Source organism: Neodiprion virginianus, chromosome 5 (genome assembly GCF_021901495.1).
Source record: "Neodiprion virginianus isolate iyNeoVirg1 chromosome 5, iyNeoVirg1.1, whole genome shotgun sequence".
Lineage (NCBI taxonomy): Eukaryota > Metazoa > Arthropoda > Insecta > Hymenoptera > Diprionidae > Neodiprion > Neodiprion virginianus.
In genome coordinates this window covers 2,638,693-2,666,683 of record NC_060881.1, presented here as the reverse complement: position 1 = coordinate 2,666,683, position 27,991 = coordinate 2,638,693, and the positions used below count along the sequence as shown (strand labels likewise).

The 27,991-nt window shown below is 45.3% G+C and overlaps 2 protein-coding genes and 1 long non-coding RNA gene across 23 annotated transcripts; 2 read left to right on the top strand and 1 right to left on the bottom strand.

The window, feature by feature from the left end:
• The first annotated feature begins 37 nt into the window (after window positions 1-37).
• LOC124305461 (cytochrome b5-related protein-like) lies at window positions 38-2,197 on the top strand. Its single transcript, XM_046764960.1, has 4 exons — window positions 38-466; window positions 549-816; window positions 909-1,200; window positions 1,288-2,197. The coding sequence occupies exons 1-4, from the start codon at window positions 215-217 to the stop codon at window positions 1,781-1,783; spliced, it is 1,308 nt and encodes a 435-aa protein (XP_046620916.1). The 5' UTR covers window positions 38-214; the 3' UTR covers window positions 1,784-2,197.
• Window positions 2,058-27,991, bottom strand: LOC124305460 (myosin heavy chain, muscle). Of its 21 annotated transcripts, XM_046764958.1 has the most exons (24): window positions 27,599-27,990; window positions 25,721-25,864; window positions 24,936-25,092; window positions 24,618-24,844; window positions 24,458-24,521; window positions 24,273-24,371; window positions 23,804-23,907; window positions 20,342-20,479; window positions 19,974-20,243; window positions 16,520-16,690; window positions 15,166-15,345; window positions 14,677-15,092; window positions 13,740-13,860; window positions 11,955-12,218; window positions 10,504-10,713; window positions 8,288-8,661; window positions 7,974-8,202; window positions 7,605-7,888; window positions 7,047-7,125; window positions 5,218-6,705; window positions 4,789-5,133; window positions 4,435-4,683; window positions 4,211-4,265; window positions 2,058-3,192 (listed from the first exon to the last, which is right to left on the bottom strand). In XM_046764958.1, the coding sequence occupies exons 1-23, from the start codon at window positions 27,803-27,805 to the stop codon at window positions 4,230-4,232; spliced, it is 5,856 nt and encodes a 1,951-aa protein (XP_046620914.1). In that variant the 5' UTR covers window positions 27,806-27,990; the 3' UTR covers window positions 2,058-3,192; window positions 4,211-4,229. The 21 variants fall into 21 exon arrangements, with proteins under 21 accessions (XP_046620914.1, XP_046620912.1, XP_046620897.1 ...); XM_046764956.1 differs by lacking the exons at window positions 4,211-4,265; window positions 13,740-13,860; window positions 16,520-16,690; window positions 25,721-25,864 and adding exons at window positions 14,431-14,548; window positions 18,733-18,903; window positions 25,927-26,070 and having other exon boundaries at window positions 27,599-27,991; XM_046764941.1 differs by lacking the exons at window positions 4,211-4,265; window positions 16,520-16,690; window positions 25,721-25,864 and adding exons at window positions 18,733-18,903; window positions 25,927-26,070 and having other exon boundaries at window positions 27,599-27,991.
• On the top strand, window positions 3,231-12,741 carry LOC124305463 (uncharacterized). Its single transcript, XR_006908390.1, has 2 exons — window positions 3,231-3,770; window positions 12,622-12,741. It is a non-coding gene; the product is annotated as an uncharacterized LOC124305463 (long non-coding RNA).

Below are 27,991 nucleotides of genomic sequence, written 5' to 3'. Positions count from 1 at the left end.
AGACCTGCTTTATATACTTTTTACCGATTCTTCAAGCTGTTTAGTAAGTATTCAGTTAAACTCGAGGGCGCACCTGATGCTCAACGATAGAGTTTGGTTCGTCTAACCAATTCGAGTGTGAGCAGATTCGTACAAAATCGTTCGAGTGCGAATAATCAGTGCCACAATTCAATTTGCATTGGAAGTATCCAGTCATTGGAAAGGAGCCAGTTAAATGGTCGACGAAAATATTGGTAAAAAGTGGGGTGATACCACCTTCGGTGGTTTCAAGTATCCAACCGGTCGGGACGTCGGCTGGAAAACAGGCGCACGTTGGTTAGAAGGAAAGAGGAAGGATGACGGTGCCGAAGGACTCTGGAGGATCGGTGATAAACTTTACGATCTCAGCAAATGGATAAGAAATCATCCAGGCGGTAGTGAATGGCTCACGCTCACCGAAGGAACCGACATCACGGAGGCGTTCGAGGTAATCTTTAAGTCTCTTTTAAGTTAACCCAATCATGTTTCCAAACCATTCAATACTAACCGTCAATGTCCTCCTGCTGTAGGCGCACCACATTACGCTGCTGGCTGAACAACTTTTGCCAAACTTCTACATCCGGGACGCTGTCACCCCGAGATCTTCTCCGTTGACTTTTAAGCCTGATGGATTTTACCGAAAATTCAAAGGGCGTGTCAGAGAAGCGCTTAAGGACGTCAACATTCACACGTCAGCTCGAAGTACCAACTTTATTGCTGACTTTCTCTTCATCGTCACGTTAGCTCTTTGCGTGAAAGCTGCCATATCCCCATCGTGGTTGATGATCGTAGCGAGTGGTGGGTACTTTCGTTATACCGATCATCTTACAGCCATGGGGTTATTTTCAGCACGTAGAATCTACAAGACCATACATTTTCTTTCTCTGCAGGAATTTTTCTAACGTGGACTGCAATAGTGGGCCACAACTTCCTGCACCAGAGGGACACCTTCCGTATGTACTACATGGACTTGAGCCTGATGTCATCCAGAGAATGGCGAATCATGCACATTCTCAGCCACCATCTCTACACTAACACGATTATCGACTTGGAGATCACTATACACGAGCCCATATTTTACCTTCTGCCTCGCAAGGACAAATCATTGATAACACGTTACTTCTCTTGGATCTATTTCCCACTCGTTTACTGCATCATTTATTTCCTCCATGCAATAAGAAGGTATGAGAAATACCAATCGATCCTATTTGAAAATATGTCAACGTTCAAATTACATATCTTTTCCATTTCACCTCCCCATCGAAACAGAGTCTACAGCATATTTTGGGAGTTTGGAGGTCCGGAGCTGAGAGACGCGGTGCCGTTGCTGATCCCGACTCTGATGTGTTTGGTGGCACCACCGTCATCAGCCCTCGTTACCTATCTGAAAATAATCGTGGTAGCCAGTTTCCACTTCGGGGTAGCCGGTCTACACGCGGCTCACCAGCATCCGGAAATCTACCACGACGGTGACGTTCGTCGTAAGGATATGGACTTTGGTCTAGCCCAGGTGGACACGGTTCGCGATCGCCTGGAGATCGAGGCGTCGACTTTCCTCGTTCTGACGAATTTTGGCTCCCATACTCTGCATCATCTTCTTCCGACTATCGACCATACCTACCTTCACCTGTGTCAACCGGCCTTTGAGCAAACCTGCAAGGAGTTCGGAGTCAGCACCGAGACTTGGCCGATATGGAAAATGTGGTGGGGCTTTTTCAAGCAGCTGGAGAACATTCAACCGAACAAAATAGAAAGCACAAGATAAACGAGGCGATGATCGATTATCTTTCCATATCGTACAGAATTTTAGCGTTTGTCGTTATTATCAATTTTCGTAACGCTGTCATATATGTATGTAGTTTGTTCCACGGTATCAGTTATATATGAACAAGGGTCTTGACCTTAACCGAAGTAATCACAAGATTTGTTTATGTATATTTTGAGTAATTATTATTATCACTTTATATAATATAATACAATATAATTGACAATACGTGTTCATTATAGTCAAATGACGCGTGTTTTATTCTGACGTACGATTTTATTAGAAAAAATTGTTTTTTTTTTTTTTTTTTTTTTGTCGTTTTGTGTGTATAATGCATGAGAATCGTATATGCGCTTATATACGTTTGCGAGATGAAAATTAATGAAAAGCCCCGCCTCGGCCGTTCATGCATCACACTTTTGAGCAAAAAGACGTAGTAATAGTTGATCGTTCTTGGGGGATATGTATATACATATACAATGCACGTGTATCTAGGCTACACAATAAATTACACATCTTACATATATATATAGGTAGATAGTATATGTGTTACACGGGTAGAAGAGGTGTGCTCGTGATTTCAATTCAGTTCTTATATTTATTTATTTGCTTATTTATTTTAATAAATACATATTTCGTTTTATAAATTAAATTACTTTATATAGGATATACAATATTATTATTATTGTGATGTTCTCGATCTTGTTCGTTATTCATTTCATTTATTTATTTATTTATTTTTTTTGCTTGTTGTTCTCTCTTTTTTTTTTTTTTACAATCTTATTCTTTCTTTCGTTATTTATTTTGATCTTATATCCTCGTTACGGCGGTGTCACACTGCTGTTCGAACACCTCTTCCTCATTTACACACGGTGGGTGTTGCTGCACTCGTCGCATGTATGTATATGTGTGTGTACGTATCTCTTTCAATAATTATTTTACTACATATCGTAATATCGTGTATATGATATGACATGACGTATATATATATACATATATATGTGTATATATATATATACATAAGCTCGCGAACGATCGTCGTGATGTCTTCTTGCTTCTTGTGGTGACGCGATTATCATCGTTATAAGTTACTTGTTAACATTATTATTATTATCTCAATGAATGTTTCATGTTACTTTGGTACATATATATATGAATATTTGGCGTATTATGAGATATATATTTTATATAGGACGGCGGTGTGTTTCGTGATGAGGCGAGAGGTGGGGTATTTTTTATTTTTTTTTAGTATGTTTGTTTTTTTTTGTTCTTACAGTGGTATAGGAAAGGGGAAGATTTGATGGGATTCGCGTTTTTTTCTTGGCTTACAGCTCACCGTCGGGCTGAAGGTCGAAGCGTGGCGGGAACGCAGAACCGTCGAACATGGGTCGCTGCATGGGTCTGTGTGGCTGTAAAATAATAAATAAAAAACAAACAGTTAAAAGAGAGATCTGGAATATGTAGACAATATCGTGATGTTTTTAAGCTGTATGAATATTAGAAATTGCAGGGACTCGGATCTCGACTCTGACTTACGCCGCGAGATGTCGCCAAACCCCCACTACTACAATCTTCCTACGCTTATTCATATAAAGTGACGCTGAGAAGATCTACCAAATTCCGTAGTACGAGTGCAGAAGTTGGGGGATCGACTTCGTCTCTGCGGTAAGTCCGAGCCGAAATTCAAGTCCGTTGCGACGATTCTTATCACGAATAGCGGCTGGCTTGAATTATCGTAACATGTATTTGTTTACTGTGCGGCTGTACGACATTCACAGTGTTCGGATTCTTCTGACTAAAGTTGTTTTCATCCACTTTTTCGTTTGCGTTTTTGTGATATAGTGCAGTGTAGTGATTAAATACGGTGATTAAGTGATATTATTGGGAGCTTGTCGCGATGCATGACCAAACTGGAGCCTGTCCTTCTGTATTGGGGTCTTACAGGGATGACTGAGCGCCGCTACAACTGTTTATTATGCATCAATAGGTGAGTGATTCTCCTTTGCTTTGAATGCAATATTGTGAGAGCGAATTATTACGAATATAACTATATTAATTGAGCTTTGGGCTACTTAGCTGATTTAGATACAAATACGAGGTCAGGGTTTACACGCTGTGATGTGCTTTCCATTTCTTTCCTTGTTTTTTTTTTCCCCCTCTCGTTAGGTGATATTTATTTTTCCGCATCGATACACGTTTAGATGTGCACGATTTCTCAATTATCTGACCGCGAACGTCAGTGGGAGTGGGTATATAATCAGGATGAGATAAATGTAGATAGCTGTACAATAATTTACTGCTGGGACAGTGAGTGGAGAGATGAAATGAGAAAAAGAGAGAGAAATAATAATGGAAAAAAAAAAAAAAAACTAAACTATTATGGGCACGAAATCACGCTGCACACATTTGGGTCATTTTCGGACTTACTGGGGGTAGCGGCGACTGGCTACTCCAGGGCTGCTAACTTGCGACCCTTCTGGGGCTAAATTCGGGCATAGAATGGAATAATCTCTTTACATAAAAGTGACTCAAGGTTCGTTTGGCTTTTTTTTTTATCACGTTGACGATTATTCATTAATTTCTTTTACTTCCTTCGTTCTTTTCACGCGAACGGGCATAGGAGATATGCTAGGTAAATACTTTTATCTTACCGCTGGGCTGAGACCACGGGCTGCGCTTCCTCCGCGTCCCTTGGTACGGAACTTGGCGATGGCCTGCTCGGCAAGGTCTGCTCTTTCCTCGGCTTCTTCGAGCTCCTGTTGTGCCTTGCGGAACTTGGCAAGGTTGAGGGCTGCGATTTCCTCGGCCTCCTCGATCTGCCTCTTGTACGTCTTGATCTTCTGCTGCAGTTTGTCGACCAGGTCTTGCATGCGCTCGTGGTTCTTGCGGTCCTCGTCGGCCTGCGTGAAACAAGTAGACGCGCGTTAACAAACGAACCCAATCGAATTTTGCTTTTGAATATTTCTGATCGACCGACTTATCCAAACTGTCAATATCGAACGCACCTGGAAGCTGAGCTCCTTGATGCGGCGCTCGGACTTGCGCAGGTTCTTCTGGGCGTCGGCGTGCCTCCTCTGTTCTCCGTCAAGTTCGTTCTCCAGTTCGCGGACTCGCTGTTCCAGTTTCTGGATCGCCTTCTTTCCTCCCTTAAGGGCGTTGGCCTCGGCTTCGTCAAGACGGACCTGGAGTTCCTTGATCTGGGTCTCAAGTGCCTTGCGTAGTTTCTCTTGGGTCTGAGCGTGGTCTTGTTCGGCCCTGAGTTCGTCGGCGAGTCTTGCCGCGTCTACCATTGCCTTCTTGGCCTTCTCCTCGGAGTTCTTGGCTTCGTTGAGAAGCTCGTCAAGGTCGGACTACAAGTAAACGTGGACAGTGTGAAATTTCTAACGCTGATAATCACCATACAAAAGGCTAAAAACGGTCGGAATGTTACTCACGTGCAGGGTCTGGAGTTCACTCTCGAGTTTCCTCTTGGCGGCGGAAATTGAGGCGTTCTGTGCGCCGAGCTCGTTCAACTGTTCGTGGGCGTCTCCAAGTTCCTGTTCGGCCTGGCGACGTCCGCGGTCAGCCTGCTCAAGGAGGGTGCGGCTCTCCTCGAGTTCGTTTTGCAGAGCGTTTGCACGACGCTCCGAGATTCCAAGGAGCTCCCTGGCGTCGTCACGGGCACGCTGTTCCTCTTCAAGGGCGGTCTGAACGTCCTTCAACTGCTGCTGGTATCTCTTGATGTTCTTCTGCGCCTCGGCGTTGGCCTTGTTCGCATGGTCAAGGGCGATCTCAAGCTCGTTGATGTCAGCCTCAAGCTTCTTCTTCATGCGAAGCGCCTCAGCCTTGCCCTTGGCTTCGGCTTCGAGGGACGCCTGCATGGAGTCGAGAGCGCGCTGGTGGTTCTTTCTGGTGTTCTCGAACTCTTCCTCCTTCTCCTGGATACGGCGGTCGATCTCCTGCCTGACCTGGCTAAGTTCAAGCTGGCTGCGGAGCACCTTGTTCTCTTCCTGTTCAAGGGCAGCTTCAGCCTCCTCAAGGGCGGCTTGAAGTTCGTCCTTCTCAGCCTCCAGGCGCTTCCTTGCCTTCTCGATCTCGTGGATGTTGCGTCCACCCTCTCCAATCTGGTCGAGGAGGTCCTTGACCTCGTCGGCGAGGTTCTTGTTCTCGCGGCGGACAGCCTCCAGCTGTTCCTGTCCCTCCTCGTAGGCACCCTTGAGCCTGAAGAGTTCCGTGCTGTAGTTGCGGCACTCCTTTTGGCTGGCGTCCAGCTCGGCGGCAAGGTCGTCCACCTTGAGTTTCCATTCTCCAATGATCTTGTCGAAGGCCTTCTGCTTCTTCTCCGCGGCGTTTGCGATCGCCGTCGCACGGTCGACCTCCAGTTGGAGGTCCTCGACTTCGGTCGCAAGACGCTGCTTGGTCTTCTCGAGGGCGATGACCTTCTGGTTGAGGGATTCGATCGTCTCCTCGGCTTCGGCGAGGCGAGCCTGGAGCTTGCGCTTGGCTTCCTCGAGTTCCTCGGCCCTGGCGACACCCTCGGACTCGTACTTTGTGCGCCACAGCTGAGCCTCTGCGTTCGCCTTGCTCAACTGCCTCTGGATGTCGGCCTTGCCTTCGGCCTCCTCCTCCACCTGTTCGCGGATGTTGTCCAGGTCGTGTTCCAGATTGCGGAATTTGCCAAGGAGGGTGGCACGCTCGCGGGACTCTTCGTCGGCGAGTCTCTTCGTGTCTTCGAGCTGGGTAGTCAGCGAGATCTTGATCTTTGACAGCTGGCTAACCTGGGATTCAGCCTCCTCCAGTTGACGGAGCAGGTCGCTGTTCTCAATCGACAGCTTCTTCTTTGCGGCGTCAAAGTCGTTCAAGGTGCGGTTGGTCTCCTCAAGTTTGCCCTGAGTTTCGTTCAGCTGGTGTTGAAGCTGCTTCGCGATCTTCTCCTGAGCAGCCTGTTTAAATAATCATTTTACGCCATTAGTAAGACGCGAACCTGGTATCGAAGGCCAAGCAAACTTGGATCTGGTGTTGATAATGATTGCACATAAAACGGTACGATTTTAAAAGTGTGCAATCCATCACCACCGCCAAGTTGACTTCAGCCACCAAAAGTTTTGTAATAATAAACGAGCGGAAGCAAGCATTTTGGGGATCACGTCACGTCACAAAGAACATTCACAGCCAATGTGATGTCTCCTACGTTGTCCCTTGTTCATTGGCTCAAGTTTCAGAGTTCGGATCCCCCTAAATAGCGTTAGTTGCGGTGCGGAAGGATCGGATCATTCGGGGTTACCTTCTCGTTTGTAAGATGGTCGACTCCGGCGCGAAGATCGTTCAGCTCGCTGAAGTACTGCACCTTCTCTTTCTCGGCCCTGTTTTGTGTGACATGGAATGGAAACGACGAAAAACGTTAGAGACAGATTAACCGCAATCAATGAGCGCAAGGCGATACATTGAAGTTTTTTGTGGAAACTGAAAATCGTATTATTCACTTGTCGAGCTTCATTGATTCAATTCACGACCGAACAATAGATGACAGGATTGTGTGCTTCCATGCTGATAGTGACGACGTAAGATTAAGGGTAAAACAGACAAATGGTATTCAGGGACCGGGGGACATTTTCAGTCTACCTTCTCCCTTGCTACTAGATCGATGGCTCCGCGAGCGTTGTTCAACTCTTGGTGTATATCGGCACGGCCCTTATCGGCCCTGGTCAGAAATTTTTAACAAAATTTACAACATAGCTTCAAAACTATGTCCCACGGATATTAGATATTACTCTAAATCGCGGTTTGGTACGCAATGCAATACCTCACCCCCCAATCTGACATCAGGATGCAAAGCACTCACCTAGCCTTCAGCTTGTTGAGAGTGTCGATCTGTTCTCCCATCTCGGCTACGGCGTCATTGTGCTTCTTGCGAAGGTTGGCCAATGATCCCTCGTGCTGGATGTTGGCCTCCTCGAGGTCCCTGCGGAGTTTGCTCAGCTCGGCCTCGCGCTTCTTGTTGAGCTCGATCTGAGCGGATGTGGCACCACCAGCTTCCTCGAGGCGTTCGCCAAGCTCTTCAAGCTCGCGGGCCAAGTCGCTGCGTTGCTTCTCAGCCTTGGCGCGAGCTTGTCGCTCGGCTTCAACCTGTTAACAGGTAGGCACATAACAAGTGATTCCCCGGATGAAAATGTCGGTTCAGATTCGTTGATGGTCCCACTCCGCCACTTACCTCTTCTTCGAGCTCCTCAATGCGGGCCTGGAGCTCCTTGATCTGTTTCTGGAGCTTGCCAACAAGGGACTGTTCGTCCTCGAGCTTGGCGGTCAGGGATGAAAGTTCCTTGTCCTTGCGCTGGATGGTCTGTTCAAGTTCCTTCTTGTTCCTCTCAAGGTCAGCAACAGCCTCCTGGGTGAGTTTCAGGTCTCCCTCAACCTTCCTCTTGGTCTTTTCTACGTCTCCGCTGCAAGGTGCGAGGTAGACGTTGAAAGTGAAAAGTTCGCATTTTGGTTAACTATAAGTTGGAGAATAGTTGAATATCGACTTACCGGAGTTTCTTCTCGCGTTCCAGAGAGTCTTCGAGTTCATCCAGGGTCTGTTCAAGCTTGGCCTTCACCTTGTTGAGGTGGTTGACCTTGTCTTCAGCAGCCTGGAGTTCCTCAGCAGTCTTCTGGTTGACCTCACCCTGGTTCTTCTTCTCCTTGTTGAGCTTGTTGATAAGCTCATCCTGGTGTGCAATCTCGTCGTTGAGATTGCGGATCTGGTGGTCCTTGGTCGCCTTGTCCTGCTCGGACTTTTGTACTGTCAATTCCAAGTCTTCGATATCCTTCTTCAGCCCGGACACCTCCTGTTCCAGTTTCTTCTTGTTCTGGAAGAGCTGGTTCCTGGCTTCTTCTTCTGACTGCAATCTATCAGCAATGTCCTGTGGGGATAGAGTCATTCACCGTTAGTCAAAACCCCTCTTCAAAAAATTTCAAACACCTCTAAACTGTAAACCGTGCAACACCTTCGCGAGTCCCGACCACTCAGTGCTTCATCAGTGGTCATGATCAAATACCAAAGTTCCGAAAGTGGGCGAGCACATAAGTTGGACCAGTGTCAATCACTTGTTGCTATCGCAGCTGACGTCGAGCATCGCGACGGGAATTCGTAGACCGCAGGTATGATTAGTTTGAGATAGAAAAAGAAAAGTATTCACGAGTCGAGTCTGTCCCAGGATCTATTAGACACGAGGTCGGATGACGCACGGGCGATTTTTAATATAAATACGCTACACCTGTTTCCCTGGCCCTCCTCCGCGTTGGCTTTGGAGAGGCAACGCCCACGTTTAATAATCTGGAATCTAGGGAGATTATATTTAGACCGCGCCACCCTCCCCCTACCCCTCCTATGGCCCCTTCATCATCCCCCCGCGTTTCGTTCCTCGCCGTAAATGGTTTCGTTTACTTGAGGTAACTCCATGGCGGCTTGGTATAATAAAGTAGGTTCCCTGGATATTGGCCACTGGTGCCGGGGGGACCCCCGGTTCTTCTTGAGGGCAACTGCAGGATACATAAATTTACTTTCCCTGTGCCGGTGTTAAAGTGGGCCAATCTGATAACGCTTCAGGTTAGTTTATAGATCCGAGAGTGAGCTCCTTAGCTTTTAATAGGTTGTTAAAAAATACGAGACCAATGTCTCACCTCAGTTAACCGGAGTGATACGACGATACCTTCTCTGATTACTGTCAATCTATACTCTATCGTATAACGTATCTATGAGAGCTGTGCAACGTCAAGTTCTAGCAAATCTTTACTTTGACTCATGAGCATAGTTTATTTATCATCCTGAACGTCGGTAGTGGGATATTTTTTTTCAAACGAGAAGATTTAAACATTTCCAAATTATACATTTTTTTTTATTTATTATTTTTTGTTTCTTTTTTTTTTTGTTTTGGGAATGTGGCCAGATAATCTCCAGAGCGAAACGGAGAGGCTACTCGACGTTAAGCAGAGTTTTCTTGTTATTAATTATAGCCGTATGCCTCCGTTGATTCGCGGAATTTGGCAGCTGTAAGTTTTAAACCAACACTCGAGTGAGTAACGCGCACCGCGTTATTTATTTCCTTCCGCCTTTTTTTTTTTGTTTTGCTTTCATCCCATTTCTGTAGGTCCAACTCTTGATATGATTTCTGCAGTGCTATTTTCACGTATCCCAAATATTTTAAACTCAGTGACTAACCTCCAGTATATTATTATCATTCTTTTTTATTACGCACCGAGTCTCGACGACATGTGTGTGTGCGAGTGTGTGTGTGTTTTTTTTCGTCTTTAATTTTTCTCTTCGTCTAACGCGGAATTTTTTTCATACTGGAATCCAGACCATATCAAGTTTCTCATGTCTGAAACGTTGACTGACCAAAAAAGATACTTTTGCTACGTACACAGGCGCACTCTTAAACGTCGTATTCGTGTTCCTTGTATAAATTTAGATCCAATTACCGCTACGTGTTTCCGGTCTACCGGAATTTCCCTATGTCGAGTCGTGCAGCTGCTTAATAATAATTATTCACCCTGGTCGATTTAACTTCCGAACTGATTGATATCCCGTGATTAAGCACTGCAGGTACGCCCAAGAACACGTTAATAGAATTCGGAATATGCAAAAATTTTCGTATCGTTTTAAAAATTGTTGAAAAAAAATGATATTCCACTTATCGCCATTGGAGAACGAGAATAATAATAAGAATAATGAGAACAATGATAATTGAACTGGCATGACTCACCTGGAGTTGAGACTCGAGGTCGACCTTTTGGGCGGCGAGCTTGATCGACTTCTCCTGGAACTCGGAGAGGGATCCCTTCTCTCCCTCGAGTTGACGAAGGAGGTCGGTCTTCTCGCTGAGGAGTTTGCTGTTAAGGGCCTCGAGTTCTTTGCGAGCCTTCTCCTCTCGTTCGAAGGCTTCCTGCGCTCTGGTCGCCTTCTCTTCCCATTTCTGTAAGGACAATTCAAGCCTGTCACCGTCACCGTTCACCAGCGAGGTCTGAGCGTTCTCCAGCACTGCGGTATCTCCCATATTTATTTTATTCTTTCTTTCTTTTCGTTTTTATATCGTATTGCTCGAGTTTACCGATCACAGGTCAATCAGTGTATTGTTTGATTCGAAATACAATGAAAGCTCAGTATTGAAGACCTTTGCTCGAAGTTTATCGACAAATCTCTCTTTCTATCGTTTCGCGTTCACTTTCTAGTCTAGGGTCGTCGTGGGTCGTATATTTGATGCTGGATAATGATTTGTTCAAAAGTGAGAATCGCGTCGTGTGTAATTGTACTCCTAGACTTCGAAGGGTGCAGGTATGATATTGCGAGGGGTCAAGAAATGGTCGATTAAGTACACTGTATCGGTCTGTTGGTTGGTCAGTTCCAGTCTCCAAGTCTCGATCCCGTCCCGTATTACAGTACTCAGGTTTCGCTCGTCCGTGTTACGAATTCGCGTCCCTCGCTCAAGGCACCATGGGGTGGGTGACTCGCGATCGCGTTCTCAACTGGACCGAGTTTCCGCGAGTCTCAACTTTTCTACCCAAAATCTAAACCTGCGTGGGCCGGCGTCCCCTCCTCGACCCCTTCCAGCCTCATACCCTTCGCTCCACTCTTCCTGCCTCCCTGCCTACCAGCGATGAAGATGAGACCGTTTCATAAAAATATTTATAACCAATGCATAGAGACTGCGCTGGAGGGGAAACCCTGGTATCCGGAGTGGGAATGTGGGGGGCTATAAATACGATATTCTTCGCTCCAGAACCCGCTCCGAAAGGCTCCAGCCTCAGCAAAAACCTCCGCTGATCGTTAAGCGGTCAACAGGGAAAGAGAGAAAGAGATCAGGTGGCACTAAACCAGCCGTGAAACCAAGATCTTCCGGATCTTTGGAATAACTTGGGGAATTCGGAAAAGATTCCTGGTTCACCGGTCTTAATAATAGACGGACGGTGTAAAACCTACTCAACTATCGATGTGGTAGGTGTATAGGCTTATAAATGTTACATCCAACAACGAGCAAAGGTATAATCGGAATGTATATTTATGAAGAAATATTTTTGGGCATGGGATAGCCTTCGCCTCGTCGGCAATGAATCACTGACGCTTGACTCTTGACGTGAAATACCGCAGAGTTTCCATGAGCTGGTGGTGCAATAAATTTCTTTATCCAATATGGCTGATCAGGTATAATATACTCACGGCAAGCTCGTCCTCGATTCTGGTAGCGTTGAGGAGGGGCTTGACCTTCTGCCAAAGCTTCCACCACGGCCAGGTACGAAGTTGGAGGTATTTGCGGAGGTTGCGCTGGACGACTTGGAGTGCAAGACGTTGCTCTTGCAATTTCTTGTAATCCTTGCGCGTCAGGTAACCCCTGACGAATGCTTGCATCCAGGATACGATCTTGCTGAGACGCTCGTCACGAAGTTCTTCCATCTGACCCAAGACTCCAGCACGGAAGAAGACCTGTTTGATTTTTCGATGAAGGAGAGAAAAAAAAAAAAAATCCCCGCATTAGAGATGGCTGTCTCAGTTCTAGTTTTACTTGAAATTCACAAAATTCACGTGCAGATTGAGGATCTTCGTTAGAGTTTGGTTTTCAAATTAGGAAGCGTGAAACGAGAATGAGAAGCTGGAAGAAATTCCACGTAGTTTGTTCCAAACTCGTTTCAAATTAGTTTTCATTCCGACGTGTTATTTTTAGTTGGGGATGTCTGGTCGGTCAGTTACGAATACGTATAAATATAGACGTGTAACAACGTATACATGTTCAACCGTCGAATCTCGAGGAAATCTTTACCGTATGATTTTCAAATGAAAAAGGAAAGACACACTTTTCCACTACAACCTGTGCTTTTTATTCTTCCAGAAATGTCTGCGTCGACAAAGGGTGAACAACGATGAATTGTTTGTGTTCTTTGAATTTTGGCAAGACCGCAACAGCATCTGTTTGAACGACGAGGACTTCGAAGAGATTCGAGGTGAATAATCATTCTTAAAATAGTAGCATTGGTGCTCGTTATTTATATGTTTTGTTAACGCGCCGGGTATTCTTACATGGAATACTATCACAAGAATTCCACAAAATTTTACGCAGTTACGTAAATTATTAAGAATCATAGGCGGGGGATGCAGTGTTATTACAGTAGCGCAACGAAAGGTCCAAAGGATTTGGTACCTTGGTAAGACCCAAACGGTACTGATCTGGCTCCAGGTTGATATTTTCCAGGATCATCTGCGCGGCCTTTTTCGGCTCGCAGGGGTCTTTGATAAGGTGGGCGCACAGAATTTTGTATCTGCGTTGGACACCAGAGCACATAATGTTAGAAAACGGAGCAATAAATACGGTTTGTTAGATAAGAACAATTCGATTCGTGATATGTACTTTCACGATACGTGTTTACATCTAAAAATGTAACATATGGTATTCATGTACACGTCATGTGTTAGTTGTTGGTTCGCCGGATCATCCAACGTCCATCGTGAAGAACCGGCGAAAAATATTATCCACCTGTATTGTATTAGCCACATCGAGAAAAATCACCGAGACATTTGCTTCCCTTTACATGATTCATCGACCTACAAAGCAACGCAGGGATTCTCGAGATGTGCCAAAAGACATTAATCCATCAATCGTACTATGATCCAAATTGGCTAATATTTCATCTCGTAAATCCCCTACGTCCGCATTGTGCGTGATTACAATTTGGTTAAACATACATGGGGTTTAAGAATACGAAACGAGTAAAATATCGTCGTAAAGAAGTGTAATTATGGTAAAGAATCTCGCCAAGGCTGTCTGTGTGCCCGCGTATCTTCGGCACAAATTATTGGTTCGTGAAACATATGATATAATAGGAGTGTAAGAACAACCAGGCCACACGTTTCCAAGAATAAGAAAAACGAAATAACAATAATGAAAGTAAAAAAAAAAGAGAATTCATGGACAGCTCCCCCGAGCATCGGGGATCGTTTCGACAGACGTGCCTTGGTGTGTCCCAGACGGAACTGGTCGGCATCTAAAGCGGCTGCGTCTAGAACGGCTTCGGCTGCCTTCTTCGGGTCGCTTGCAACTTTGTCGACGGCCGCGGGTGCCAGGATTTTGTATCTGGTGGACGAGAAGTATCGGGCAAACGGGTTAACACATTAGTTGCTAACGGGTCATGTGGCTATTGATATTATTTCTAAGTTGCTATCGGGATATGAGACTACGAGGTATCGGGGTCCGCGACGAATCAGCATATCAGCCATTCCCTCAGCAACCGTGGACTAGCTCTGGATACCTGCTCTATATACGAAAACGGAGAAATTCAGGGGAATGGAAAACCGGGTAAAAATTTCGCACCAGATTGGTGTAGTGGGTGACAGTGAATGACGGATGGTATCATAACGAGAGTATGTTAAATTGGGTTCGGTTTTGGTGAATCTTGGCACCGATTCACACGATAGTGTTTGTATCAGGTCAGTGATCGGATTCTTGACCTTGAGATGATTGTAAAACGATGCTTTCTCAGGCGGGGCAACAAAAATTACATCACATTAAAGGGTCACTCGTGGAGTTGATCGTTTGTAAATCGAGGAGTCATCTCAACGGAAATTCTACGTTTTAATATACGATATACGGGGCTTTGAAATCAAATTCTAGCAGTACTTGAGGGGTCTTTCAAACTAGACTAGCCTTAGTGTGACCAATTCTGTAGCTGTCGGGATCGAGACCGATCGATTCGAAGCATTTGGCTGCCCCGACTTTGGGATCCTTCTCGGCAGTCATGATGGCTGGAGCTAAGATCATGTAACTGTTTTTCAACGAAAAATTGAATTATTTGTGTGAATTTTTGCGCCCGGCTTCTCATTGCTACGAGAAAAAACACAGTCATCGAATAACGGGTAGAATCGAGTAATCTCGAATATTTTCGAAACTTACCGCAGCTTGAAGTCGGGATAGACCATCCTGTTGGGGAAACCTTTACGGCAAATACGGATTCCTTCAAGTACACCGTTACAGGTCAGCTGGTGCATCACAAGGTGGGAGTCAATGAGACCAGGCTGCTTCAATTCGTTGGGGATGATGCAACGAACGAAGTGAGGTTGGGTGGCCCTCAGGGTGGTCATCAGGTTGTTCAACTGCTCCTTGTAGGATGAAGATACGGTGGAGAAACCACCTCCCTTCTTACCACGTCCTCCCTTGCCGCCGCCAGCATCACCGCCACCGGACTGACCAGGGTGGTCAGCGAAGATCTCGACCAGCAGTTTGTTCTGGGACTTCTTGAACTGGTCAACGACAGAGTCGTTCAACGGGTCCTTGTTCTTCTCCAGCCATCCAGTGATGTTGTAGGGTACCTGTCGGTCGGTCGGTGTTGAATATCAATTCAGTCCGAATACATTCGGAGATAATCCTGATCGTTGTACTCACGTTTCCAGCGTAGTGACCGATCGCAAAGTGGGCAGCCTGTTGGCCAGGCTTTGGAGGTTTCGGCTTCAAGAAGTTCGGGCTCTTGCCAAGATGGTTGTTGTTCAACTTCTCCTCGAAGGTCTTGTCGGTGGCTTTCGGGAACATAGACTCTTCCTCAAGGATGGAAAGGATACCCATGGGCTAGATTTTTGGGGGAGAAAGTACGGCGTTATTTTTTCTCCAACTTATCCTAGTCTTGCCTAGTCCCTGACTGTAAATATTGTCCTGTTTTTTCGACGGTAAATTTACTTCTTCTTATGCCTTTTAGTCTAGTTTACTCAAAAATCAGCCCTTCGAAGGCAATAAATTCACTTGTAAGTTACAAAGTTATACGCGGTAAATATTTTTACTTGAATGTTACTCTTAGAGGCGGGAAAATGAAAGAATAAAAAATCTTTTGACGTCACATCCCAAACCCGATTATCTCTGTTCACAATCTCGTCATTTTCTTTACTTGTTATTTCTGATCAATTATTGCATAAATATTACCTTTATTTTTATGAAAAGTAAAAAGGGTATTTAAATCGTATCACGACTAATGCTAGCTAACGACTTTTTTGTCAATTAAGGTAACAACGACTAACTTTTTGCTTTCAATGAAGGATAACTAATAACACATAATATATGTACGAGGACGGAGTGTATAGGCAAGCTGAATAATTGGCAAAACAAATTCGAAGGGTTATTAAGCAAACGGAAACTAGTTCGTGCGGCAAAGGTTATTTTTCGAAGCGATACCTTATCGATCAGGATAGATCGTCAACTGGAAATCCATTATTGAAATTGGAGAAGGTCCGTGGTATACTCTGCTCGGTTTTTTATCTCGCTCCAACACGAATGAGTAAAGTATTGTTGATATTTGTTGTTTAGATTTTGGATAAACGAGGATGGGTTCGTAAATGCAAATAAACACACAGACCACATCGACTTCTGATTAAGAGGGTTAACAACTAGGGAATAGAACGGATTGACAAATTCATTGTCGAATCCAAGGAACATAGGGTGGAACAAATGGAGCAAGAAATAGAAGTAGAAAGAGAGAGTGAGGTGGCAAGGTTCAGGTGTTGGTGCTTGTGTAAAGATACGATTGGGTAAATGTTTGATAAGTCAGACTTGTGCTACAAACATTGACACTGCCCCTATCTCCCAAACAATTTCCCCAATACCGCTGCTGCGTTGGTGCGTTGGTTTGTCGGGATGACCAGGTAATTAGGAATGAAACCAGCGAAAAAACATTGTTCAGTCATAATAAGAACATGCTGAGCGGTCCTGGGTAGCGACCCTTTCTGGGTGTTTCCCATCTCAACCCCAGTACCTTCTCAATGAGATCAATGGTTTGTTGTAGATCCATGCCAAAATCGATGAAAGTCCATTCAATTCCTTCACGTTTGTACTCCTCCTGCTCGAGGATGAACATGTGGTGGTTGAAGAACTGCTGAAGTTTCTCGTTCGTAAAGTTGATGCAGAGCTGCTCGAAACTGTTGAACTGTACGGGGGACACAGAAAAGGCAAGACAGTGGTCAAATTGACTGTTTATGCCGGGCAGCATGCCGTTTAACCAGACTCATAGCAAAGGGGGCATAACCGTGATGCTGCAGTAACAGAGTTTGGATTACAAAGTTATTTGCTACTCCATTCAAGCCCCTTTTAGTCTATTTCCAGTTATGTCTGGACGACCGTAAGGGACTTTGAACTGTGGACTTGCACCTGAAATTTATAAACAAGGTGTTTCTGCTTAATGGGAATTTTTTAACGACCGCGTAGATTGAGTAGATGTCCTGTGCGATCGGGGGAACTAATTACTGACGGTCACCCTGGTGCCGTTATGGGGATCAAATTCATGTAAAAGAAGAAAGAAAAGGGGAAAGAGAGAGTGGGGAGATAGATACAGACTTAAAGACAAAACAAGGACACAACAGAGAACTAAATAAGTTTCGAACGAGGTGGATTGCAGGCCATTACCCGTGCTCGGGTAGTTTTTATACCGCGCCACCTGAGACGTACCGGTATGTGACAAATCCGATCGACGGTCCTGGTCCGGGAACTCCGAAGTGCTCAAACGTTCGACTATCATATCGTCCCAATCAAGGGGGCCAAAATTCATGCCAAGAACGATAAGACATAGTGGTGTAAAAAGATGATGATATAAGTATGACCAAACGGTGACAACGCCAAGATAAGTGATTATGAATCCACGGCGTTGCTGCGGTTGATCGATCGCAACGTCGTGGAAGTGAAACGAAAATAATAATTGAAATAAAAATAACAAGAAATGATAAACAGTCGGAATAAATGAAAAAAGAAATTGAAAAAACTCTGACAAAGCAAACAGAACGTGGTGTCGTTCAGTGGACAGTTTACATGCTGTCGTTAATAATTTAAGGACACGATAATATGTGTATGTGGAGAGACGTGAACAAGTGACATAAGCGATGTGCGAAATAAAACGGTGAAATAAATGGATTGTCAGACGCTGCGGTCTCGGCAGGGTTTGACGGAAAGCTGAGCGATGAAAATCGCTTCAATGAAAACGAAATAAAGATGAAATAAAACATAAATCGAATACCATCACTCAAGCCTTCAATAAAATCGCCCAAGCTACTGCGTCTATAAAAATAGGAATCTCGGCATAATCAGTCACTCGCTGATTAATACCTTCTCAATGAGCTCGATACAAGCGAGGAGGTCCATGCCAAAGTCAATGAAGGACCATTCAATTCCTTCGCGTTTGTACTCCTCTTGCTCGAGTACAAACATGTGATGGTTGAAGAACTGCTGAAGTTTCTCATTCGTGAAGTTGATGCAGAGCTGCTCGAAGCTGTTGAACTGTTCGAGCAGAGGCAAGACAGTGGTCAAGTTTACTGCTTTATGCCAGAGATAATAAGTATTTGCCGCAGCTGCGACAAGTACTAACGGATGTCTACACATGTTTTGTACAAGTTTTCATAATACTTAATCGGGTAATATTCAACAGGATAACATTATAAAAATAATTATAATGTTCAGGGAACAAATTAGGCTCAGTATTTCGCCGCTGGCAACAATCACTGTGCCATTTAACAAGGGTGTTTTGGTGCTTTTCCAAAATTTCAGGTTCATCAGGGGTTTAGGATTTGAACTTTTGTCGCAGAATGTCACGTCGCACGAACAACGGATGTTTGAATTTGGACACCAGGCACAGCCAATTCACGTATGCTCTGCGACGGTAAAAGTTCAGGGGACGTTATTACGGGCCATCAAATCTTTCACGATGGATTGCTTGTGGGCAAGGGTCTACAAAATACAGAAGAGTGGGGTCAAGCGAGATAGAAGATGAAGAAGATGATAACAGATCGTACATCGACCGTCTCGTTAGGTCTAGCTAGTGTTCATGAAACGTGATGCTGACGCTGGATGGCGACATCAGACATGAGATTTGCGACAGTGTAGCAAAGAACATGTTTGCTCAAGCAGCGGTGATGTGTGTAATCGGCTTTTCAAAACTCCGTCCGAGCCTGTATCGCGTTCACTGTGTGTGGGGTGACAAACCTTCTCAATCAATTCGATACAGGCGAGCAAATCCATTCCGAAATCGATGAAAGCCCAATCGATTCCTTCCTTCTTGTACTCTTCTTGTTCAAGGACGAACATGTGGTGGTTAAAGAACTGTTGGAGCTTCTCGTTGGTGAAGTTGATGCAGAGTTGCTCAAAGCCGTTGAACTATGGTTATTCAACAGGGCAAACACAAGGTGAACAGGGCTATTCTCTGTGGGTGAGTAGTTGGATTTAAAGGGGCTCTGTAGAAAATTTTGCATACGATGATTCGGTTTCAGCGTGGAAAGTGAGTCGTCGGTTGTGGACAGAACCACGAGAGGAAACGAAAATAATTCGGAACTATGTACGAAGAGACTTTCGAGTGTGTAAAAATGTGAAGTGCCACCGACGGTCCTTTGGTCTTAGAGTGATTGCAAGAAATTCATGCTCTTGCGGATGATGATGGTAACAAATGCATTCCAAGGTGCAACTAAGGGGGTCCAAGATGCAATGGGACTGTGAGATTTTTGGGAAGTCTCGGCCACCTAAGGTAGCAAAGACGAAACAGTGTGACGAAATCGAGGGTCTACCCCTAGGGCGGGGGTACCTTTTCAATGAGTTCAATACAGGCGAGCAAGTCCATTCCGAAATCAATGAAGGCCCAGACGATTCCCTCCTTTTTGTACTCTTCTTGTTCGAGTACGAACATGTGGTGGTTAAAAAATTGCTGAAGTTTCTCGTTGGTAAAGTTGATACAGAGTTGCTCGAACCCGTTATACTATAGACATTACGAAACGACGTGAATTTTACGGGGAAGGCAATCCGTTGCGAAACTATGAACGGGGATTATTCTAAAGGCAATTCTCTCAACGTCGTCCTCCTCACTTCTGATGCAGTTCAACGATGATTTATTTTGGGTTTTCCTGTGCGGGTCAAGTATGAATAACGTTTCTCAGGTGAGCGAGAACCAAAGCCGTCGACATTTCTGAGCGCGATGATATGTTTGATAGAAATCCGGTTCCCCGGTGGGGAAAATTGTTGAAGTCAACATCGAAGTGCCTTCGGCTTAGTTTCATAGCTCCCTGAATATTCTCTGACGAAATTCTAACGTCTGCCAAGGCGATTACTGACACATTGAATGTGAGAGGAGAAAAAATCAATTACTTTTTAAATTCTAATTGGCTATTGAGAGATCGATATTAGGTTTGGCAGAGGTGAGAAATCGTTAGAATTTTCATGACTACTGGGTAACTTACGTCGAAGATTTCAAAACCAGCAATATCCAGCACACCAATGAAGTGTTGACGCTTCTGTTTGGTGTCCAGGGTCTCGTTACACTTCTTGACGAGCCATTTGAAGAGCCTGTCAAACATGGCCTTAGACATGGCACCAACGGAGTAGGCGACCTGGTCCTTGTTACGACCTTGGGTGACGAACTCGTTACCGACCTTGATTCTGGGCTTCAACAAGTTCTTGTACAAGTCAGCGCAGTCACAGCCCAACAATTTGGCGACGCGCTCACCTTCCTATTGCCGACAGCAAAAGAAAAAAAGATAATTGAGGAAATGCATCATTGTGTTTTTCTCGAGATACGTTTTCACCTTATGCTAGTAGATTTACTAACCTCTGTACCGTCGGCCTCAGCCTGTTCCTCACGACCCCTCTGCTTGAACTTCATACCACCCATGTGCATAACAGCAGCGGTGATCTTGTAGATGTTGTCCTTCTCCTCTTGGGTGAAACCAAGAACGTCGAAGGCTTGCTGTCGTGGCGGAAAAAAGGTTGTTAGTCTTAACAGTTGCGGGTCTTCCAGACAAAGTGACCAGAAACGGTTAGCAGCTCATAGGGAACTTGGCATTTGAATTGAACTCAAAAATTGAAGAACCATTTACAATGCTTTTCATTTTACTTATCAGTACAGAGAGCGAACTGCTTCCGGCGTGGGAAGTGATTGACATTGATTTGTTGGATTTTTTTTCCATACTTTCATAAAACAGACGTTAGAAAGAGCACAACAGAATAACACGATTTGCGCGTTAGTTTCAACAAAGCGGTAAGTATTTACAGAGCCTGAATGCTCGAGGCGTTTTTATAAGCAGCAAATATATAGAGCAGAAGCAGAGGCACAGCTTGTGTTAGGTAGCCGCTTCTATCCTGAACTTGGACTCTAAGAAAGGTAGGCAAAGTAATGAGTGTTTACTTTGAATCCATGAAATATCTCTCGATTTAGGTCCCGTAACCATATTGTTTTCTCACCAGAGTCAGTGTCTTCGTCATAGTTCATCCGATATGTGGTACTAACTCTGACGGGACGGGTGTAGGAAACACACGGACTAACGGGACTTTTATCAGCTCGTCAAGGTTAAACAGTTCCAAATTATTTGGTTTTAGTCTTTTAACGCATTATCTTTTTCTTTTAATATTTTCTCATCAGCTTTATCTCGTCACCGTTTTTCTATAGCCGATTACCTTATCCATGGAACATAGAGCGTCAGCTCAATTTTTCAGGACACTGCAAAGTATGGGGTCAAACATTCTCAGGCCAGTTCAAGTAACCCAAGACCAAAATACTGGGAATTGAAGATACACAATGGGGTATAAAATCACGGAAGGTGGGATCAAGTATACGTATCTACTCGGTCAAGAAGGTATTGAGACTCGAGAGATCAAGTGTAAATCTACGAAAAGTTGAACAGAACCTCGGAACAACTTTTGCAATCGTACCTTAAAAGGGGGTCAAATATTTAAGAATTGAACAGGTCAATTTCTACAATAATTTCGTATTCAAATACTTCTATAGTGGATCATAAATCACTCGGAAGGATAAAGTGTTCATTTGGTCATCAGCAATGATTTAGAAACATTTTTTTGTTTGGGGCGACTGGGTGAGGTATCGGGGGTTTCCAATGACCAGGACTTACGTCCGTGAGTTGACATTCCTCCCCGTCGTCCATTCCTGGGATGCTGATTTTTCCCTGGGAGACGTTGTAATAGTCGTATATGTTGTCCGACAAGAAGCACATTGCTGCGGGTCATTCGATGAAAAGCACTTGGTTAATGAAGAAAAGAAAAAAAAAAGAAAAATTTGGAGTCGAATCGAGTTGGAAATTATTTACGAGTGGAAGTCCCTCGAGGAACAAACGTGAATAACACACCGCGAGAACCATTCGAATGGTAGTGCAATGAATTTATGTGAGGTCAAGGGGTGGGAAATTCCTAATTGCGCGCGTTGCTGATCGGGGAACAGGAGAACGGGGTTTCTTCCATTTTGCATCTCGATTCCCCGGACCCCCGCACCCCGACAGCGGCAGCTGGGAAATGTGCAGCGGCTGGGGTGCGGGGTGCTGTTAAAGCCCGAGGATCTCACCGCTCCTTCGGACCCTCTCGTGACTGCGTCCTGCAGCACGTGTTTGCTTAACCGAGGGATCGAGGAGTCCGAAGACGTGGCGAAGTCCCCAAGGCCCACTGCGGGTCTATGGTCAAGGGACTTACATCCGTTGCCTCCATATCTTCGAGGTCGTTCACTCCCGGTATCCGAGTCTTACCCTGACTAATGTAATAGTAGTCACCGATCCTGCTGCTCAACAGCGTCATTTCTATGTTGTTGACGGTGTTGGTGGTTTGTTTGTTTGTTTGGTTCGTTGGTTGGTTGGTTGATTGGTTGGTCGGATTTTGTGTTTCATACGAGAGTCACACACACAAAGAATACGGTTAGCTATATTCGTGTATATTTATAAACAGAATAGAGGCGGGGCTAACTGATTGTAAGTTGAGTAATAACGGTGTAAGAAGATGATTAGTGACATTGTGAAGATACATTGTATTACAGAGATAGAATAGATAGAGATGGATAGATCCAAGTTATTTACAATTAGCTGAAAAGAAGAATAAGATAGTTGAATGCGTAGTATAGTACAGTAGAGAGTAAAGTGTAGTCACGCTCCTGCAGATTTTCAGTCATCCTACAAAGCGTAATTTGATTTTCAAGTAATTAAAATTCCGGTTTCAGGTATGTTAAAAAAGAAACAGGAAAAAGCTGCAGATGCGTGACTAAGAGATGAAATTACGTAGATCCGCTTTCCAGGGGTGGAACTACTCGTGAGTAAATAAGAAGAGTGAGAGTACAGAGAGATAGAGAAACAAATATGGATGGGAAGGAGGCGACAAACTGGTTGTGAAGATTTGGTAGTGCGTGCGTCAGAGCGAGAATGGCAGCGAGTGAGAACCGGAAGCACGGAACATCCTGGCAAGAGGCGCCAGAAGTAAGTGAGCTCCTGAATGGCGCGTGTCTGCGATTGGCCATTTGAGAGGTGTATTTTACAGTGGGATACAGAGCTCACTTCACCCCATGCACTTACGTCGGTAACGAGGAGTTCCTCGCCGTCGTCGAGGCCGGGGATTGAGGTCTTTCCTTGTGATACAAAGTGGTAGTCTCGCACGTTGTTCGACAACAGCAACATCTCTGTGCGGGAAATCAAACATGCAGGCACTTCTAATATCACCGTATCAGATACACTTTACGGTTTCTTGGGTCTTTTTCCTCATTGCGTCTGTATACGACAGTAGAAGATGGAAGCGGGACCAAAGTACACTGATTAATCACCTTTTCGATTGCGCTGGTCAGTGACATGTAAGGTATAGAAACATAAATTTTTTCAATCCAATCACAGCGATTCGTCAGTGCATTTTGGTGAAGCTTTTTTTGAAATAGATCGTAGCCCCGTTTCTAAGGGGATTTATGGCGGTTGTAATGTCTCGCGACAAATCATCGAGTGAAAAATCGTCGAGCTTCATCCAACTCTGCAATTGTCGATTCCATACTAGATCCTACGGTATAGAGGGAATATCTACAAGGTCACACCGGGTCACACTACATCACACTGGGCTGTACACTGGGATTAAAACAAACACGCCACGGTAGCGGTGGTCCTCGTCCACGACAAAAAATGGACAAGTGGTTCAGCCGTTTAACGGCTTCAGGTTGGCTGCAAGGGGATCGGGCTAACAAATATAAAAACGGAAAAATTAACATAAACGGAAACGGAAACGGAACAGGTGTTCCTGCGATTGGCGAATGAAGCCTTACGTCGGTCAGTTGACATTCCTCGCCATCATCCATGCCAGGAATAGTTGTCTTTCCCTGAGAGACGAAGTAGTAGTCGTTGACGTTGTTGGACAAAAGGCAATTCTCTAGGAAAGAAGATTAGGAAATAGCTAAATTATAATCGTCGAGTCATGAAGTCCACCGTTACTTTGATGCACGACGATCGGCTCTCGGGTTGAGTTACACTCCTCTTCGTAGCCCACCTTTCAAAATTCTTATTCAACCCTATTACACGGCTAGTGGGTTGGTTCAGGGAGGATTTAAACGACCACGGGAAAGGGTTCCTGGCTTTCAGCCGAAATATTGTGAGTGATTGTGTGTGCGTGTGTAGTGTGTAGTAAGTAAGTATAGTTCAAAAACTGCGAAATGCAGTCCATTCGATGATGATTCGAATGACACGTAGCCGGACCTAATTCTGAGGAGATCCAAGAGTGGAATAAGATATACTCACGCTTAAGGCCGTTGACGGATCCAGACATCATCTGGTAGAAGATGTGGTAGGAACGCTCCAAGCTCTGTTGGGAGATGACACGCGCCTTCTCGAGCAGATCTGCAGGGTTTCAAACGCAGGAAAAGTTATAAATTGGATTGCCTGACAGCTGGAATGCTTGACAATCGGTGGAAGACGATACTCACAAGTTTCGATGTCAGCACCAGCCAGTTTTCCAGATGGTCCAAAGTGGATACGGATGAATTTACCCTATTCGCCACCATTGAATGGTAAAAATGCATTAATCCCAAAGCCCAAGGTATATACCACGTATCGTCATTGACGTAGGATCACCATGATACTTACGAAACGGGACGAGTTGTCGTTACGCACGGTCTTGGCGTTACCGAAGGCTTCAAGTACGGGATTGGTTTGGACGACCTGGTCCTCAAGAGATCCCTTCTTCTGGTTCGGGTTGTCTTCTTTCTTCGTCGAGGCACCGACGGTGGCAAAGTACGCAATTACCTTCTTCGTGTTCTCAGTCTTTCCGGCTCCAGACTCACCGGTGATCAACATGGACTGATTCTCGCTGTCTGTTGGCAGAAGAAGAAAAGATGTTTACGGTGTCCGGGTTCAAGACGCCGGAAATTCGCTTCGCAACTTTGTTGCACAGCTCTCACTTACTTGTAAGCATGTTAACGTAGGCTCCGTCAGAGATGGCGAAAATGTGGGGTGGCACTTCGCTACGCCTCTTACCACGGTACAATTTGGCACAACGCTGAGTGTAGACCGGGTACCTCTTGTAAGGATTGATGGCCACACAGAACAGGCCAGAGTAGGTCTGCGTTTGGCGATAAGAAAAAAAAGAACGTAACAAACGTTAATGTGGGTATAAGCAAAAAATTCTCACAATCAATCATGGCGTGTATCGCTCAAGTTTATATACACGTTTCTTGCAATCTCTGGGTATGATAAGTTGCGTTTTCACGGTGTTATTGATTGGGAGTCTAAAGCATTTCGTATTTTTTCAAGTGATCGCGGTTGTCCCGTGGAAACGCATCTTACAGCGCGTCACCGAAAATTTCGGTGACGTGATTATGGGTTTATTAGTTGGGCATAAAACGAAATTCAGGTCTGGTCATAGAGAGGTGGTCAAGTCTGTTGATTCCACGACTCCCCGACGCCCTTGGACTCTATAAAATGTGAAAGACAAGAAATCGTCATGGGAAATACGGTACGGGCACGTCACTGTGCTTTCGACCGGATCCTCCCTCGGCTTTGGCCGCATGCTGCTGAAACGACTGGTAAGGATGTTAAAAGAACGGCGAGACACGTTCGGTGCTTTGGCCGGATCCTCGGTAACGAGCGATAAGAATGCAAAAGAGGGCAAGGTGAGGAAGCAAAGTGAAATGTGAATCATTCGGAAAACTTCGACAAGAGTGCCCGGTTCCACGGCTTGGATTCCTTACGTAGATCAGCTTGTGGTAGTAACGTTGCTTCAAGTTGTGCAGCACCGAAGCGTCGTTGAGGTATGTCAAGTTGGACATATCCTCGGCCTTCTCATACTTAGGTGGGTTAACCTGCTGCAGCTGGTCCTTCTTGAAGTCCTTAGTCTATATTCCATGGGGGGAGAAACGAAACTCCGTTAGTTGGTTCTCGAATCTTAACAACTTACGTATATCATTTTGTTGTAATATCGTTGTTTCAGGTTGTGAAGGACCGACGCCTCGTTCAGGAAGGTCAGGTCAGCCATGTCTTCGGACTTCTCGAATTTCGGAGGATTCACTTGGGCCACTTGCTCCTTGCGAAACTGTTTCGTCTGCGTGCGGTCAACGGTCGTTCTTTTATTATCAATGACATTGGAATGGTCAGGTAAGTCCTACCATTACTCCGTAAGGCTACGACGTTTCGCATCATTGAAAGATCAAGAAGATCCATAGGATAATACGCGTCGAGTTTCCAGCTCACGGCATGACTAATCTTATCCAAAGAGATCCCGAGGCATTCCGCGAACCTGGTAACGTCAATGTTGTAATTGGTCTTGAACATCTGCGAGTCGGTTTCGTTGATCGCGTGAATATTCGCGCGGTCATTGCGTAAGGCTATCCAGTGTCGCGGGGGTCTAAAAATACCCGGCCAGCACATTACGGCAATGCTGCAAGAAAGAGAGAGAGAGAGAGCGAGAAGAGAGAGAGAGAGAGAGAGAGAGAGAGAGAGAGAGAGAGAGAGAGAGAGAGTGAGAGAGAGAGTGAGAGAGAAGGAGAGAAACGGAGCCGATCGAGGGGCTCATTTATAGTTCTCGTGCAAATGAGTAGTAGAAGCCGCCGGTTGAGTCAGCCCTCCTCCCCTGTTAACGATCATCTCGTCATCTCGTTCCTCTCGTCCGGGTTTCTCGCTCTTCCCTAGTCTTCGGGCTAACAATAGCGCGGAGCATCGGAACGTAGGGTTTGCTGAACCATATATTGCGTAACCCATATATCTACTTTCACGTAAGGAATTTAGGATGTTGCTATAAATAAAAAACTGTGTGTTTTCAACGGCGTTCGTCGAAGATTCAAAGAATCGGAACGGATCGACGCGGACCACCGAGGCCACCGTTGTCCCTAGTTTACCGGAAGCTCTGATTATCCTCCTACCTAAGATCTATAAGCATCGTAAACATCTTTTCGTCGGTCCGTCGATCGTCGCATTCAGCTGTGGCGCAATGGTTTCGGTCTATTCGGCAACCGATTTATATAAACGCGTAAGCAAATACGAGTGCCCTGCGTATGGCCGTTGGCCAGGGCAGAGCTTCGTTAGTCCCGCGGGCTATTCTGTTCTTGAAATAGAGCTCGAGGAGCCCGATACGGCGACGCCGACGCCTAGCGTCCCTCACTGCTTTCTGCTTTTTATATATAGCGTATGACCCACACCCCCCTCCCCCCCTCCCCCCTGCCGCCGACGTCCTCCCTCAATACAAGAAAGCGGATATAGACGTTCGGAGCTTGCGTAGGGGGTGCGAAAAATGACACCCCGAATGGACGGTTACGGAACGCGGCAGCCATTGCGTGTTTCGATAACAGTTGAACCGCGTATGGCTTATTAATAGCGTAAGGCTACGTACTACGGATTTTGTTACCGGCTGTCCGGACTGCCGTTTTAGGCGAGGTAAACGGGGAAAAACAATGCGCTTTCAATGAGACAAAAACAAAAAAAAAAAGAAAACACAAACTTTCTTCCAAGTACGACGGCACGCGGAGTTTCGAACGCGTTTGAGTATTCGGACGACTTTTTACTTCCTTCTTGACGCGTGTGGAAGGGAAACGGGATTCGGGGATAGGTGTTGTTTCGATTATCTGATTACACACCTCGCCGCCAGGCAGAGATACGGAAACGACGTCGCCCTTGGTGGCCTTGATCTCTCCCAGGACGTATCCCTCCTTTTCGTCGGGTACCCAGCATGCCTTCTTCGCGTCGTAGGGCTTCGTCTGGTCGATTCTCTTCTGCTCGAGGGACACGAAGAGGTATGGGGTTGGGTCGGGGTCCTCCCCCTCCTGCTTTATTGGCTTCGGCATCTTGTTTTCCTCTTTTTTTTTTTATTCGCTGTTACGGATGTCCCTTAATTAATTTGGGGCGTTTTTGTTTTTCTACTTTTTCACTAAGCAGTCGTCAGTTTCGTGCGTGTTTGGCGAGCGGCGGCGGACGGACTACTTCTTGCGGCACGGTCTGGTCGGCCCTGCGAGATCACACGTAACATGCTT

Excerpts from the sequence above, each read along its gene's own strand:
- LOC124305461 (XM_046764960.1), top strand. The coding sequence starts at position 215 with ATGGTCGACGAAAATATTGGTAAAAAGTGGGGTGATACCACCTTCGGT. Across the intron at positions 817-908 it reads GTTGATGATCGTAGCGAGTG|GAATTTTTCTAACGTGGACT; the intron begins GTGGGTACTTTC and ends CTTTCTCTGCAG. Across the intron at positions 1,201-1,287 it reads TTCCTCCATGCAATAAGAAG|AGTCTACAGCATATTTTGGG; the intron begins GTATGAGAAATA and ends CCATCGAAACAG.
- LOC124305460 (XM_046764941.1), bottom strand. The coding sequence starts at position 27,805 with ATGCCGAAGCCAATAAAGCAGGAGGGGGAGGACCCCGACCCAACCCCA. Across the intron at positions 20,480-23,803 it reads AGGAATGTCAACTGACCGAC|CAAGCCTTCGACGTTCTTGG; the intron begins GTAAGGCTTCAT and ends CCGCCACGACAG. Across the intron at positions 10,714-11,954 it reads GAATCGAGGACGAGCTTGCC|AAATGGGAAGAGAAGGCGAC; the intron begins GTGAGTATATTA and ends TTGTCCTTACAG.